Here is a 14,550-nt window from a genome sequence, read left to right as displayed (position 1 = left end):
TCTATCTGTGAATATTCAGTGAATATAGAATGCCTATTGTAAATAAAAGGAAATATATTTAAACCTTTAACTTTCACTAATTTTATTGAGTCTGATCCTGAAAATATTGCAACAAGCTGGTAGCAGAGGATGGTTAATTGACTCAATAAAAAACTTAAAAAATGTCTAAGAAAGATAGGCCCAACACCAGGGCCTACAGCAAAGAAATGGAAACAGAACAAGAAATAATCAACGAATACACAAACCTTATAGGAAAGTAGCTTTCCAAGAAAAATATAATGAAACATTCAAATGTCACAATTGTGGATCCAGGGAACACAATAGAAGAGATTGTCCCAAAATTTCAAAGGAAAGACATAGGTCAGAATATAGGAACAAATACAATTATAGACAGTCTTCCATTGATAGACATAGATATAGAAGCCCACCAAATTACAAAGAGAATAGAGGGGGCAGAGATAATTCAAAGGATAGAAAATCTGGTTCACTGAATGGATTAAATAAACAAGACAACACTAAAATACAGCAAAATGAGAACAATAATTGGCTTATTGATTCTGGAGCAACTAATCACACCACTAATAACAAAAATATATTGTCTTCATTTACAGAAGATAAATTTGTAATAAAGGTAGCTAACCAAGAAAAGGTTCAAGTATTAGGCAGAGGAAATGTAACCTTGCCTGGTCTAGGAAAAATAGACGGGGTATTGTTAATACCTGAAATACCTCATAACATACTAAGTGCCATAAAACTAAGTAGAGATTCTGACATTAATATAGTTTTCTCAAAGGGAAAAGCGACTTTGGAGAAGAATAAAATAAATATAGGCACTGTGATGATTAAAGGAGGCCTACCTTATCTGATAACGAAGGAAAAATGGTTGCATAACATTGATTCAAATATGGAAGATTGTATTGAAGCAGATGATGAAAATATTAGTAACAGTGACAATGATGAATGTAAAATATCTCATGATCACGCAGATGCCCACAATGAAAAAAAAAACCAAAAATAGGTAAACCAATTCATGATGAGTGTGCTCACATCTTACATAGGAAGTTAGGACATGCCAGTTTTCCTGTAGTACAAAAAATGACTGAACACGCAGAAGGTGTCAAAATAAAAAATTGTGAAAACTATTTGGAATGCTCAGTATGTAAATCTACAAAACTAAAAACTAGTCCCAGGCCAAGAAAATCTACTAGATCAACTAACAAAATTTTTGACTTAGTACACATGGACTTAGTTGGCCCATTAACTCCATCAATCACCTATAGAAAACGTTACTTCCTGACAATAGTAGACGATTATAGCCGTTATGGGTTTGTTTATACATTAAAACACAAAGATGAAACCTTTCAAAAATTTAAGGAATTTTACAAACGCATAGAAACACAACACAATATCAGAATAAAACAAATTATGACAGATAGGGGATGTGAATTCATGTCTAAAGAATTCTCCCAATGGTTAAAGGATAGAGGAATGCTACATTACACGTCTAGTCCATTTTCTGCGTTTCAGAACGGGATTGCAGAGAGAAAGAATTCCACATTACAAACCATGATTAGATGCACATTAGAGGATGCTGGCTTAAGCAAACAATTTTGGTCAGAAGCCTTACATTATTCAAATTACACACAAAATAGAACCTGGTCCAGTATTGTAAATAAGACACCATATGAAGTAATGTATAATAGGAAACCAAAATTAGCACACATGCACATATTTGGAGTCACTGCAGACGTACACATACCTAAGCAGTTGAGAAGAAAGGGAGAAAACGTATCCAGAAGACTCAGATTTATGGGATATGAAACTGGCACCAAAGGGTACAGATTCATTGATAATAATAACAAATTTATAGTTTCCAGAACAGCTGTGTTCCATGAACAGGCCAACTGGTCTAAATTACATCTTAATGAAATATTTCCAAATAAATGTAAAGATACAAAATCTCATGAGAAAGGGACCATAGAAAAACAGAATATCAACAAATATAAAAGCAAAACCAAAACTTGGACAAATAGCCAACACAAAATAAAGACAGACACACTAACAAAAAAAGAAGCAAGATATTTGCATGATAACAATAGCAAACCTGAAAGAGTCATTAGAAACAACAGAAATCAAATGCCAAATAAATACAGAGATTACATAATGCATATGGATGGTGAGCCAATAACACCTAATACTTATGAGGAAGTGTTAAAACTCCCTCGTGAAGAAAAAGAAAAATGGGAATTAGCTATGAAAAAGGAGATGGAAAGTTTACAAGGATTAAATGTATTTACACCTGCAATTGCACCTAAAGATAAAACAATTATTGGTACCAGGTGGATATATAAAATTAAGAACTTAGAAGGAGGCAATACTCTATATAAAGCTAGATTAGTTGCACAAGGTTATGCACAGAAATATCCGGAGGACTATACTGACACGTATTCCCCCACTGTAAGAACAGAGAGTGTCAAAACAGCTCTAGTGGTAGCATCAGCACTCAATCTTGATGTATTTCAATATGACATACAGACTGCGTATCTACACGCAAAACTAGATAAGGAAATATACGTAAGAGCACCTCACAGTCAATACACCAACAAAAATGAAATTTGGCTGTTGAACAAGAGTTTATACGGATTAAAACAATCTGGTAAAAGATGGTATGATTGTTTAGTAAAAGTACTTAAGACCATGGATTTCAACGCTACCACTGCTGATAACTGTTTCTTTGTCAAAAAGGGTGATGATTACATTGAATTTGTGTTGATTTATGTAGATGACATTTTATATATAGGAAAACACAAAGAGAGAAGAGAAACTTTTGTAAATAAGTTAAATGAACATTTCTCGTTGAAATCTCTAGGTAAAGTGAACAAATATCTTGGTGTTCAAATTAATAAGACTAGAAGGGGATTCAAACTTACTCAGAGAGATAAGATTATAGAACTTTTAAATAAATGCAATTTAAACAATGCCAAACCCTGTGATATTCCTATGCAAACTGATTTTCTTAGAAATACTGATGAATCTTCCCCTGAATTCAAGGATAACACGTTTTATAGATCAATCATAGGTTCACTTCTTTATATATCTAATTGGACTAGACCAGATATCGCCTTACCACTCAATTTATTATCCAGACACGTCAGCAAACCAACAATGTATCACTGGGAAGCTGTTAAAAGAATTTTAAGATATCTGAAAAGTACACTAGATTTTTGCTTAGTATTAGAACCTAGTGATAATAAAGAACCAAAGCTTGCATGTTATGCAGATGCGGACTGGGCTGGAGACACATCATGCAGAAAAAGTACATCTGGTTATATTTTTCTCTTAAATGACTGTCCAGTTTACTGGTATACTGGTAAACAAGAACTAGTAGCCACTTCAACGACAGAAGCGGAATATGTTTGTTTATCCAAAGCTGCAAATAACCTTGTATGGTTTAATGATTTAATTTCAGATGTTTGGAAAAAACCTGCTTTGCCTTTTGTTATGCATGAAGACAATAAAGCGGCCATTGAAATATCTAGATCTGATGCCATTGGACAAAGGTCCAGGCATATAGATATAAAATTTAAACATGTGAGGCAATTATCTCAGGATGGATTTATTAAAGCAGTGCATTGTGATACTTCAGAACAATTAGCTGACATATTGACAAAGCCTTTACCTTCTAAGCAACACAAATATTTAACATCTAAATTGTATGTCTTGTATTGTCCTGAATCAGAATGTAATTGGTGTTGTATAACGAATCGGCATTTAGAGGGGGATTTGTCAGATGTAAATGCCTTATTCTCTAATGTGTAAATAGTATATGAATGGGGTATCAGGGGTTAACTTATTCTTCACTTCTTAATGTATTCATAATTCACCACTCCCATTTATAGCTCCACCCATTGTATATATAAGGAGCCACCTACACCCTTTTCCTTGCTTCTATCTGTGAATATTCAGTGAATATAGAATGCCTATTGTAAATAAAAGGAAATATATTTAAACCTTTAACTCTCACTAATTTTATTGAGTCTGATCCTGAAAATATTGCAACAAATACAAATGTTTAAAAAATATAGTATAATTTAAATGGAAATACATCTTATAAAGATGAAGCCAATTTCAATCAGTACTTCAATCTGCCTGTTTGGTCTTCAACCTTGGTGTTTATGATAAGCAACTTCAAGCTACCCAACTTTTATTATATTTTTTTGTGATAGTAGAGTTAGAGGGACTGTCCTCTCTGAAGTAAGACATAAGGTCAACTCTGCCTTATTCTTATACTTAAAACTCTGCATAAGGTTATGGCTAGATACAGGCTGCACTAACGGTCTCTTAAAAATCAGTTTTCAAAGAAGCCTGTATCTGAAGACTAGGAAATCTGAAACATTTAGAATAGATTGATTTCTGATATGAGGTGAATTCCCTACTAGTTGACTTTATATTTTCATTTCCCCACTAATGAAGAATATTAACCTTTAACGACAGAATGTGATAACAGCTTTCTATTAGACTTAGCATGATTTAGATAACAAGTCACTTTGCTGTCATGCTCAATCCATTCAACAATAATTTAATATGAAGTGCATGGACAATAAGGGAAGAGGTGAGGAAATGGCATCAAATTACATAAAGGATCTTGGCAATGGTCCAGCTCCAGCAATAGAGCTGTTATGAAAAAAGCAAATACTGTTTTGAAGAGCATTAGAAAAGAGCATTATAATGTCAACAGCACAATGTATTTTAATGCAAATCTATGGTTTAATCAGAATATGTTATATAGGTAGTCCTCAACTTACGACTACAACTGAGCCCAAAATTTCTGTTGCTAAGTGAGACATTTGTTAACTAGGTTTTGTCTCATTTTACCACATTTCTTGTCACAGTTGTTAAGAAAATCACTGCAGTTGTCAAGTTAATAATATGATTGTTAAGTGAATCTGGAATCCCCTTTGACTTTGCTTGTCAGAAGGTCGCAAAAGGTGATGACATGACCCAGGACACTGCAACTGTCATAAATATAAGTCAACTGCCAAGCATCTGAATTTTTATCACGTGACCATGGGGATGCCACAATGGTCGTGTGAAAAATGGTCATAAGTTACTTTCTTTTCAGTGCCGTTGTAACTTTGAATGTTCACTAAACAAACTGTTGTAAGTCGAGGATTGCCTGAATTGTTTTGGTTCAAGCAGAAAAGAACAACTGAATCATCAAAGGACTACAGTAATTCTCCTATGGAAGAAGGTGTATTTGATTTTGTTTGCTTGCTTAGATTAAGAGGAAAAAAGAAAGACTATATAAAAGAAAAAATGGCATAGAGAAAGTACATAAGGAATTCTCCACCTCTCTCATAATTGCCTGATCTCATTAATCTCCTACAGAAGGGTATATAGTAAAATAGAATGGTGGGAGATCAGGAACAGATAAAGGAGAAATGTTTCTAAACAGAGCACATGGTGGATTTTGCTACCACAACATACAGTCATGGCACTAATTTACAGGGCTTTAAAACATTGTTAGAACATTTTATGGAGATAATGCTATTAGCAGTTACTAATAATAATGCTTATGCATTACTAAAAATATAAAATAAAATAAATTATGCAGTATTAAGCCCAGTTGTAAAGGAACAGTAGCATGGCATTGCAATTGCCTGTATCTTCTGTTTGAGGGGTTGGCATTAACATTTGGTATGAAAGCTACAGAACACAAACTAATTTACTGTTAACTGAACAGATTTGCCATTGAATCAGAGAGATGTGGAAATGGAAGACCTGACATATTACTCCTGTTCTTGCATACAGTGGAATGAAGAAACATACTTCAGACTATGCAAACATCTCATCATGTGCCACAAGTTTTCATACTCTGATATTTAAGACAGAAGTTTATACAGTTGATTTCATAAATATAAAAAGCTATGGAAAAAGATTCTAGCCTACTCTCTCAGGATATATTATTTGCCTCTACATGGTAATGTTTTTGATTATGCTAAGTATTCAGTAATAGTAACAGAACATAGATACAATAATCTAAAATATTTTCAGTTATCAGTAATAATCAATTTCCTTAGGCTCAATAAGCTACTAAATTGGTCATAATAAAATATTTTACACACACACACACACACACACACACACACACACACACACACACACAACTATATTTTGCATCTTCCAAATTCCAATTTGGATAAGGCCCAGGATGTGTTTTTAGTATCCATGTGAACCTTTCTAAAATTGAGAAAGTTGAGTAAGATCAGTGTTGTATGATAAACTGCGAGTGGTACATTTGTCTCGAAGAATTCCACCAGGGTGAGGCTGGTGCAATTACATATGATTGTAATAATGTCAACGTAGAAAAATAAATCTACGTTAGCTCTGAAGTTCAGATTCCCTGAAGAAGGCAGTGATTGAAGAAAGTGGAATAATAAGAGTGACTACGTGGAAGCTGAAAGCCATGTTCAGTTTGCCAGTGAAAGGCAGTGACACTACATATCCTTTTCCCCTTTCATGGCCAAAAATGGTGCTGAACTCATAGTACTCTGCAAAACCACATCGAGGTTGTTTCACGCAGCACCTCTCTGAACTGACTATCCAAATTTCTGCAAACTCTCAAAAGCTTGACATGGCCCCTTCAAGATAGCCCAAACATGTTGACAAGGCAACAAAATTCTAGGAATGGGGTTTTACTCCAATATATACAATTCTTGCTATGTATGATATTTCTGGTTCAATTCTGCAATCACTGACCTACCATATAATCCATTATTCCTTAAAATGTATGTGTAACACCAATAGGGACGGTTCTGCTAAAGTAGAACAACGTAATTTGTGTAGCAGATAGCTGTATAAAGTCCTTTGCCTCATGTAACTATGTTAAAATAATACACCAGCCTAGCATTTCTAATGACTTTTTTCCCCAACCAATTTGTCTATTAAGCAATTATTGCAACCTTCTACATTACTGCACTATGATAATGTAATTAGGTTTAGTCAAGCACCAAAGACATTTGGTTATATTTATTAAACAATTAACATTCTGAAGTGGATTGGCTGCATTGTAAACTAGCAGGGAATGCCCCAACTGTGACTGTTACAAGGCCTGGGTCATGTAATAAATGCCTAAGCATAATACTGTCAAAGTAATAAAATAGAATGGTCACATTAGAGCTGGATAAATTAGCCTATTAATATGTGCTCTCATCTATACTTGCCATTTTAAAAAGGAAAAGAGAAACAAACAAGGTTATATCACTTTTTCATCTTTTGGCTATTGCATTAAGCCAGTAAATAATTATTTCTTAGTTCCCCCCAAAATAAGAAAATAGTGGTATACTGTCTGTAAATCCAATCTAAGAGCCTTAAAAAGTGATACAACCTTTTAATAATATTTTAATGAGCTTGGAAGCAATTCAACACTATTTTAGGCAAACTATATTTTTCTTTAATCAACTATGCTGAAACACTGTACCAGAACACTGTGATATCTAAGGCACAACTTATTCAGATACAGAACTTTGTACAGCGAACTCTGTCCTCAAGATCCTTACATGATTTGTGCCATTCTCTTCAGTTCCTGCTTTTACGGATTTGGGAAATCCAAAGTGTTTTTGTGTTCAAATAGCAGGCTCTTCCACATGACTGGACACTTCCTTTTTCAGGTTTTTAAATAACCCTCCCCCCCAAAAAAAGGTAAATCCATCATCAAATGATTGTTAATAAAAGCCCATCTAGGATTCCTGGTTTAATATAAGGAGGTCAGGAATTTTTATTAGTAAAATTTAGTAAAATACTAATATATATTTTGAGTCACACATGTAAATGCACCTCAAATTACTTATGAGCTCCATTCTCACAACTTTCTAATAGTTGAATGTTCTCCCAAACATCAATCTTGTTCTTAACCTCTTCAGAATTCCCTAATATATAAATATACTCATACAATTGATATCTTGATAATCATTTCAAAGTTTACTGTTCTGAAATCTGCGTTGGAAAAATGCCTACAATGATCACTGAAGCTTTGTTTTAAAACACACATTTTATGATTTATTCATTAAATTCCAGCATGAAACATATATTATAGCAAATGTCTAACTAAAATGTCACGAATGTAATATAGATTTAAGGAAATCCTGACAAAGAATCTGCTTTTCGGAAGTAACCCAACTGTGAAAAAAGTCTCCAATCTTTGTAAGATTATGTTGCCAGTCAAAATCAACTACAGAAATGAAAACTGAATATATAATGTTCCCTACAGTTAAAGAAATAAAAAAATCCTCTGTATGGATATGAATATTAAACTATTTACTTCTTTAAACCAATGGGGTCATAATATGGGGCTAAATAAAGTCTATCAAAGTAAATTCACATAAGGGACCATGATCCTCTTTGTTAATTATTCTTTGCTAACCTTGATTCATCAGAGATGTTCCATCATCCAAGTACAAATTCTTACTAACAGATACAGGGATTATATTTTTTCATGCCTTGCAAAAAGGATGCAATATATTTATACCATGTTTAAATTTGTTGTCAAATAGGCAAATCCACTCAATATGGAATGTATTTTGTTGAAATCTATAAGGAACAAATTTACTAAGAAACTGCTAACCAACACATTTTCTAGCACTTCATTTATTTGTTAAGGGAAATATTATGGGCACCAGGCCAAAAGCTCAAAGGTATGATTCTAATGACTCAAGAGAACCTACACAGATTCAGTGTCCCTAGCTCTCTATTATAAACCACAAAAACAAGTTTAGAATCAGACCAAAAGCAAAACAAGGCCAGCATTATTAGATATATTGCAACTTTTTAAAAGGCTGTTCTTTATTGGCCATTATCCTTCATGGAAAAATCCTATTTCTTTAGGAAAATTGGTCTTTGTACAGTAAAATTAGACTCCATGTTCCCAGATAAGCAGCTAAATTGGCTTAATTACAGAGTCGGGTATTAGGTAGTGATAATTGCTATCATATACTGGTAGAGATTTTCTCTCCTCATTTTAAAATTATCTCAATGGAAGATATTAAACACTCGGTTTCTTCATCCCCTTTAGTCCATCATTTGCCTTTCATACATATATGCCACATACTGTATAACATTCCCACTGAGAGGTCTAAAAAATTTTCTAGGATTGAAATAAATCCTTCTTACTGCCAAATTTAAGATGAAAAGATGCAGTAATACCTCTTCAAAGAAACTATTCAGGCATATAATACTGGAGCTGATATCCTCTCAAGGCCCTAAAGACTAAGAAATTGTGATAAATATGAAAATTTAAGAAATTAGCAGGGTTTTTTCCCCTTCTTCCAAGATTTACTTGGTTTAATCTGCTCCATCCTTTCTTGTATCACAGTTAAAACCGTGTGGCAGCAAATCACTGTATATTTTTAAGGATCATATTAGAAGAGTTCTCAGTGTCATTTCCGATAGACAGACAGACAGACAGACAGATAGAAAGATAGATAGATAGATAGATAGATAGATAGATAGATAGATAGATAGATAGATAGACGGACGGACAGACAGACAATATGATGTATATTTAGATATTTAGATATTTAGATAGATGATAGATAGACAGACAGACAGACAGACAGACAGACAGATATGTAAATATATACATATACATTATTCTCATATACACATATGGAGAAACACACCACACACTGAAAGAATTCAAAGCAATCTGTAACTGCTTGCTACCACTTAGCATTTCCTCTTTTGCCTTACTTACTTATTTGCCCCTTAGATTTTTTCCCCTTTGTCCTCCACAGTGCTGTACAGTTTTTCGTTATGTGTATTGGAGCAGAAAGAGAAATGAATAAAACACTATAGAACTCAGAGAATTTCAGAAGTTACAAACCATCCAAGGTTTGAGTCAGGACACGTTCCAAAAAATACTTGCAAAATTCCTTGTGGAAACCCAGCCTTGTCTCCTTGTGGAAATCCAATTCATCAAGCTCCAGCAACTTTATTTATTTGGTTGGTTGGTTATATTTCTAATTTATAGTGATGCCTCAACTCAAAAATGACTCTCAGCAGTGTACAATTAAAAACTAATTGATTATATGCCAGTTGGTGTCAACTCATAGCAAATACCCAGATTTCTCCAAAATGAAAAAAAGAAGACAAATTTAATAGAAACTTGATGTAAGAGGAGAAACACAAACAAAAGAAACAAAGATAACATGACTATAGATCATGTGAAGTATTAATCTCTATAATTAATCAAAATGTATAGGTTTCATTTTAAGGTGGAAAAAAAGTCAAACAAACAAAACTGGTAAAGAACTTTGAGAGTTAATTATAATCACTATCACTTAATGTCACTATCAATTTACATGCAAACTTCGACTGATTTGCCTATAGTTTTTTTTTGAGGAGATGCATTTATAGATGAGGAAAGCTGCCGATTTTCATTACACTGTAAATATAATATAGGAGATGAAAGATGTCCAATTATTTCTGATATTTTCTCAATCTTGGTATCTCTCTCTCTTTGCCCAAACTACAAGTGACTCTGTAACACTCATATTTCTGCCATTTGTCAAATAAATAAGAGTCTCAGGATGATTTAAATTAAAAAAAAAAAAACTTGGAAGATTGAAATATGTCATCCATTATTCTTTTCTGGTCAAACTGATAAATATATATATCTCTGCTGTAGCTACAATTGCTTTCCCTTTTAAAGTATGGGAGCCTACTGCCATTATAACATTACTTTGCCTAAAAAACAAAGATCTATCCCTTTAGTTTGGTATAAAGCCCAGACAAAACAGGATTAAACACAAAGGAAAAATCTTGAATCGTCACATTTACTGTATATATTTGTCTATCCAAGCAGTTGCTGAAGATTTTAAATATATGGATAGGATTTAATAAAAAAAAAAAGTGGTATGCAATTACCATTAAGTTTCTAAATATTAGCTTGTCTTGCCATGCCCCTTTCCGAAGGCACAGAAATCAGGATGCAAACTAATCTTGTTTCTTTCCTTTTGATTTTATATCTTGATTTCAGCAACAATTCTACAGTTGTAGAAATGTTGGAACACTCCGTGCAGCAAATCACTTGAAGGGGAGTACAATTATTGCAAATGAACCTGAGACACACTTGAAGAAAAATCTAGAAAAGAAAACAGGTCACTTCTTGTTCCCTCTTTGTTAAGCAAGCCCTTTTCCATGGTTGCATGAAATTAATTCTGTCAGGTTTAAAAGAGGAGCTCCATTCCCACTCCCCTCACACCTTACCTCAAGCAGAAGGTAAGATACATTTTTGAAGCACATAAATATATATATGCACATTTCTCAGAAACTTCCAAAAGCTGTAATCATGTATAAATTGTAGAGGGATAATATGCTTTCAAAGGAAAGCCAGCGGTTTTGACATAGCAACAACTCAGGACTTGGTCGCTGGGCCTCTTATTTAGAGCTAAGTTTTTCCTCTTTGGGAAAAAGCAGCTGAGTTTAGAGCAAAGAAAAATCATAGTGTGACTTTTCCCCCCTCTCTTTCTCTGGAATTTGTTATATCCAGGCCTTTAAGGGCACATCTGGGCAAGTTCTTGAAAAACAATAGCAAAGTCAAGTCACAGGACAGATGCATGATCTGATAACAAACTCAGCTCATAGAGCTGTTCTAGATTTAAGGATTGGTTAAATCCTAGACAGATATTTGTGTTGGTTTATATCTGTTATTTTTATTTCACAGTGTTCTGAAACTTTAAATCCTTTTTAAGCCCCCCCCTATTATTACCAAATAGATTTTGAACCAATTATTCAGCACTTAGAAATACTGATTAGAAATACTTATTTTCAAAATAACAAAATCTGACAGTATAAAATTACGCATTAAATCATGACACAGTTATGGGCTATCTCAAATGTGAGGAAGTAGTAAGCACTCATAAAACATTGCATTTTCTTTTCATTATCACATTGTGTTCCTAAAAGCCTATTTTTCATTATTCCTGTCCCACTAAAACACAGAGAATATATAATTCTATATTTTCTGTTTCTTCCACACCTTTTTCTTGGAAAATATATTCAAAATGATTGTGTCAACACATGCTTATGAACAAATCCTTAAACTTAACAATGTTTTGAAAAGAAATATGCTTGTTTGCATATTTACAATATAATCAACTACAGAAAGACATTTCTTTTGTTTGTGTTTATGAGAATATGTAAAATAATTCTGCTTGTTGCAAAGATTCTAAGCTTGAAAGTGGATGTAACAAATATGCATATGCAACAAATCTATAACATATTAACAGTGACAAAGAATAGACCAGGGAGATAACATAGGTATTTCCTATGTCTTTTAGGCTACTGAACCTCTTAAATAAAAATAAATAAATAAATTCCAAAAGCCTTGACCAAAAGATAAAGCTTTAGTGGTTGGCTGCATTTGAGTGATTTTTTCCCCCTCACACAATCCCAGAAATTCTTGCAAAAGCCTAGGGTTCCTTAAAATACGATTTAAAAACAGGATAGGGATGAGATAAGGAACTGACTACAATGGTGAAATAGAGCAAACAAAAATTAAAGGCAACTTCTCATAGATCTTTTGCTTCATGACATATTTCCTGTAAAATAGGAAAAAACCCTCTAATTTGCAATAGACAGTCAATAGTTTCATATATGCAAACTGCATTTCCTTTCTTTCATATATCTAGCATAACAGTTTCCTGAAAATAACAGGAACACACAGAAATACACACAGAAACACGCAGAGCCAAACACAGCATTCTTATTCCTTAAACATATATGTTAGATATCATATATCTAAACATATGTTATAAAACATATATCTTTTAAATATATTTCACACTATATATTAGAGCAGGCCATGTTTCATAATAATTACATCATGCACATTCATAGAATGGTACTAAAATATTATCTTTCACGTCATTACCTTACAGAGATTTCCTGACTACTTCTTAATCATGAAAGTCTGGCATTATTCCCAATTCAAAATAAATACAAAACAAAGTTGGTAACATGTAAAAAAGGTTGTGTAACTCAGCCAATATTTTAACAGACACTAAGAGACTCTTTGGACTGTGGCAATACAGAAATATGTTAAAAATACATATATACGTACCTACGTACATACATACAGACACACACACATACACACAAAACCCAGGTAACAGCCATATATAAAGATTGTTCTAAAAAATCCAGTGGTTCTCTGATCATTAATTCTATTCTGGATTATAATATTCTCCTACTATAGGTTTAAGCCCAGAGTGAAATTCAAATTCATGCAATTCACATTGCTCCTGTATCCGCAACAAACACAAATTCTCTAATATTGTATTGCTAGAATTTATCCTCATATTAGCAATAACTGGCTGTTTGTAAGGAAACATTCCACAATTAAGTGAGATGTTCTTTCTAGAAATAGTTTCTGTAGAATGTCAAAGTACTTTAGTGAATTTACCAAATATAGCAATAGTAATAGCACTTAGATGGGATGTGGTGGCTCAGTGGCTAAAATGCGGAGCTTGTCTCAGCTTCTGCCAACCTAGCAGTTCAAAAGCACGTAAAAAATGCAAGTAGAAAAATAGGGACCACCTTTAGTGGGAAGGAAACAGCGTTCTGTGCACCTTTGGCATTTAATCATGCTGGCCACGTGACCATGGAGACGTCTTTGGACAACGCTGGCTCTTTGGCTTTGAAACAGAGATGAGCACTGCCCCCTAGAGTTGGGAACGACTAGCACATATGTGCGAGGGGAACCTTTACCTTTTAATAGCACTTAGACTTATATACCACTTCCCAGTGCTTTACAGCCCTCTCTAAGTGGTTTACAGAGTCAGCCCCATCAATCTGGGTCCTCATTTTACCAACCTTGGAAGGATGGAAAGCTGAGTCAACCTTGAGCCAGTGAGACTCAAACTGCTGAACTGCTGGCAGCTGGCAGTCAGCAGAATTGCATTCTAACCACTGCACCACCTTGTATAACATTTGGCCTTGAAGAGGTTTGGTTAATTGTGACACAGAAGGCATTTGTAGAACACTAGAGAGATACTACCTTTCCAACATATTGTGGATCCGGTCCCATGTGCTCTTCTAAAACAAAGAACTGGTTCCATACCCATCCACGTTTGGGGCGATGGTGGACTTCTGTTTCCCCCTCTATATGTTTGGTTTGATTTCTAGTCACCTTAATGGAGCCATGATGTGCAGTTCCATAACACCTCTGCACAAAACAGAGACAAACTAGGACTGGACAGATGCAAGATGTGCTCGTAATTCTCATTGTAGGATCACTTTCCAATTCAAAGTGCTTCTTTCTCCGTTTTCCACTTTCTCTTTCCCACTATAATCCGTTAATAGTCTCCCATGGATGAAGGAAATAACTGATTTAAAAAAACAGTCCATAAAGTTTTTTTTAGTTTGTCCATGGTTCAATTGCCCATTGGTCTGTTCACATCATGAAAAGCCAAGTGAAGAAACTGTTGACATTGGTGATCTTCACAACCGATTGTTGAAGCCACACATTTTATACCTAGTGGGGAAAAAAAG

At 34.0% G+C, this 14,550-nt stretch overlaps 1 protein-coding gene across 2 annotated transcripts in view; it reads right to left on the bottom strand.

Moving 5' to 3' along the window:
* Nucleotides 1–14,284, bottom strand: part of CDH18 (cadherin 18) — a 203,598-nt gene extending 189,314 nt beyond the window's left edge. For both annotated transcript variants that reach the window (XM_070942579.1, XM_070942580.1), the window contains exon 1: nucleotides 14,057–14,284. In XM_070942579.1, coding sequence (XP_070798680.1) covers nucleotides 14,057–14,284 — 228 coding nt within the window. The remainder of the gene's footprint in view (nucleotides 1–14,056) is intronic.
* Nucleotides 14,285–14,550: the final 266 nt, after the last annotated feature.

Source organism: Pituophis catenifer, unplaced genomic scaffold (assembly GCF_029215685.1).
Source record: "Pituophis catenifer annectens isolate HBS135680 unplaced genomic scaffold, rPitCat1.0.hap2 SCAF_3, whole genome shotgun sequence".
NCBI classification, from domain to species: Eukaryota; Metazoa; Chordata; class Lepidosauria; order Squamata; family Colubridae; genus Pituophis; species Pituophis catenifer.
The sequence above is the reverse complement of the archived record's forward strand: the minus strand, read 5'-3'. Positions and strand labels throughout refer to the sequence as shown.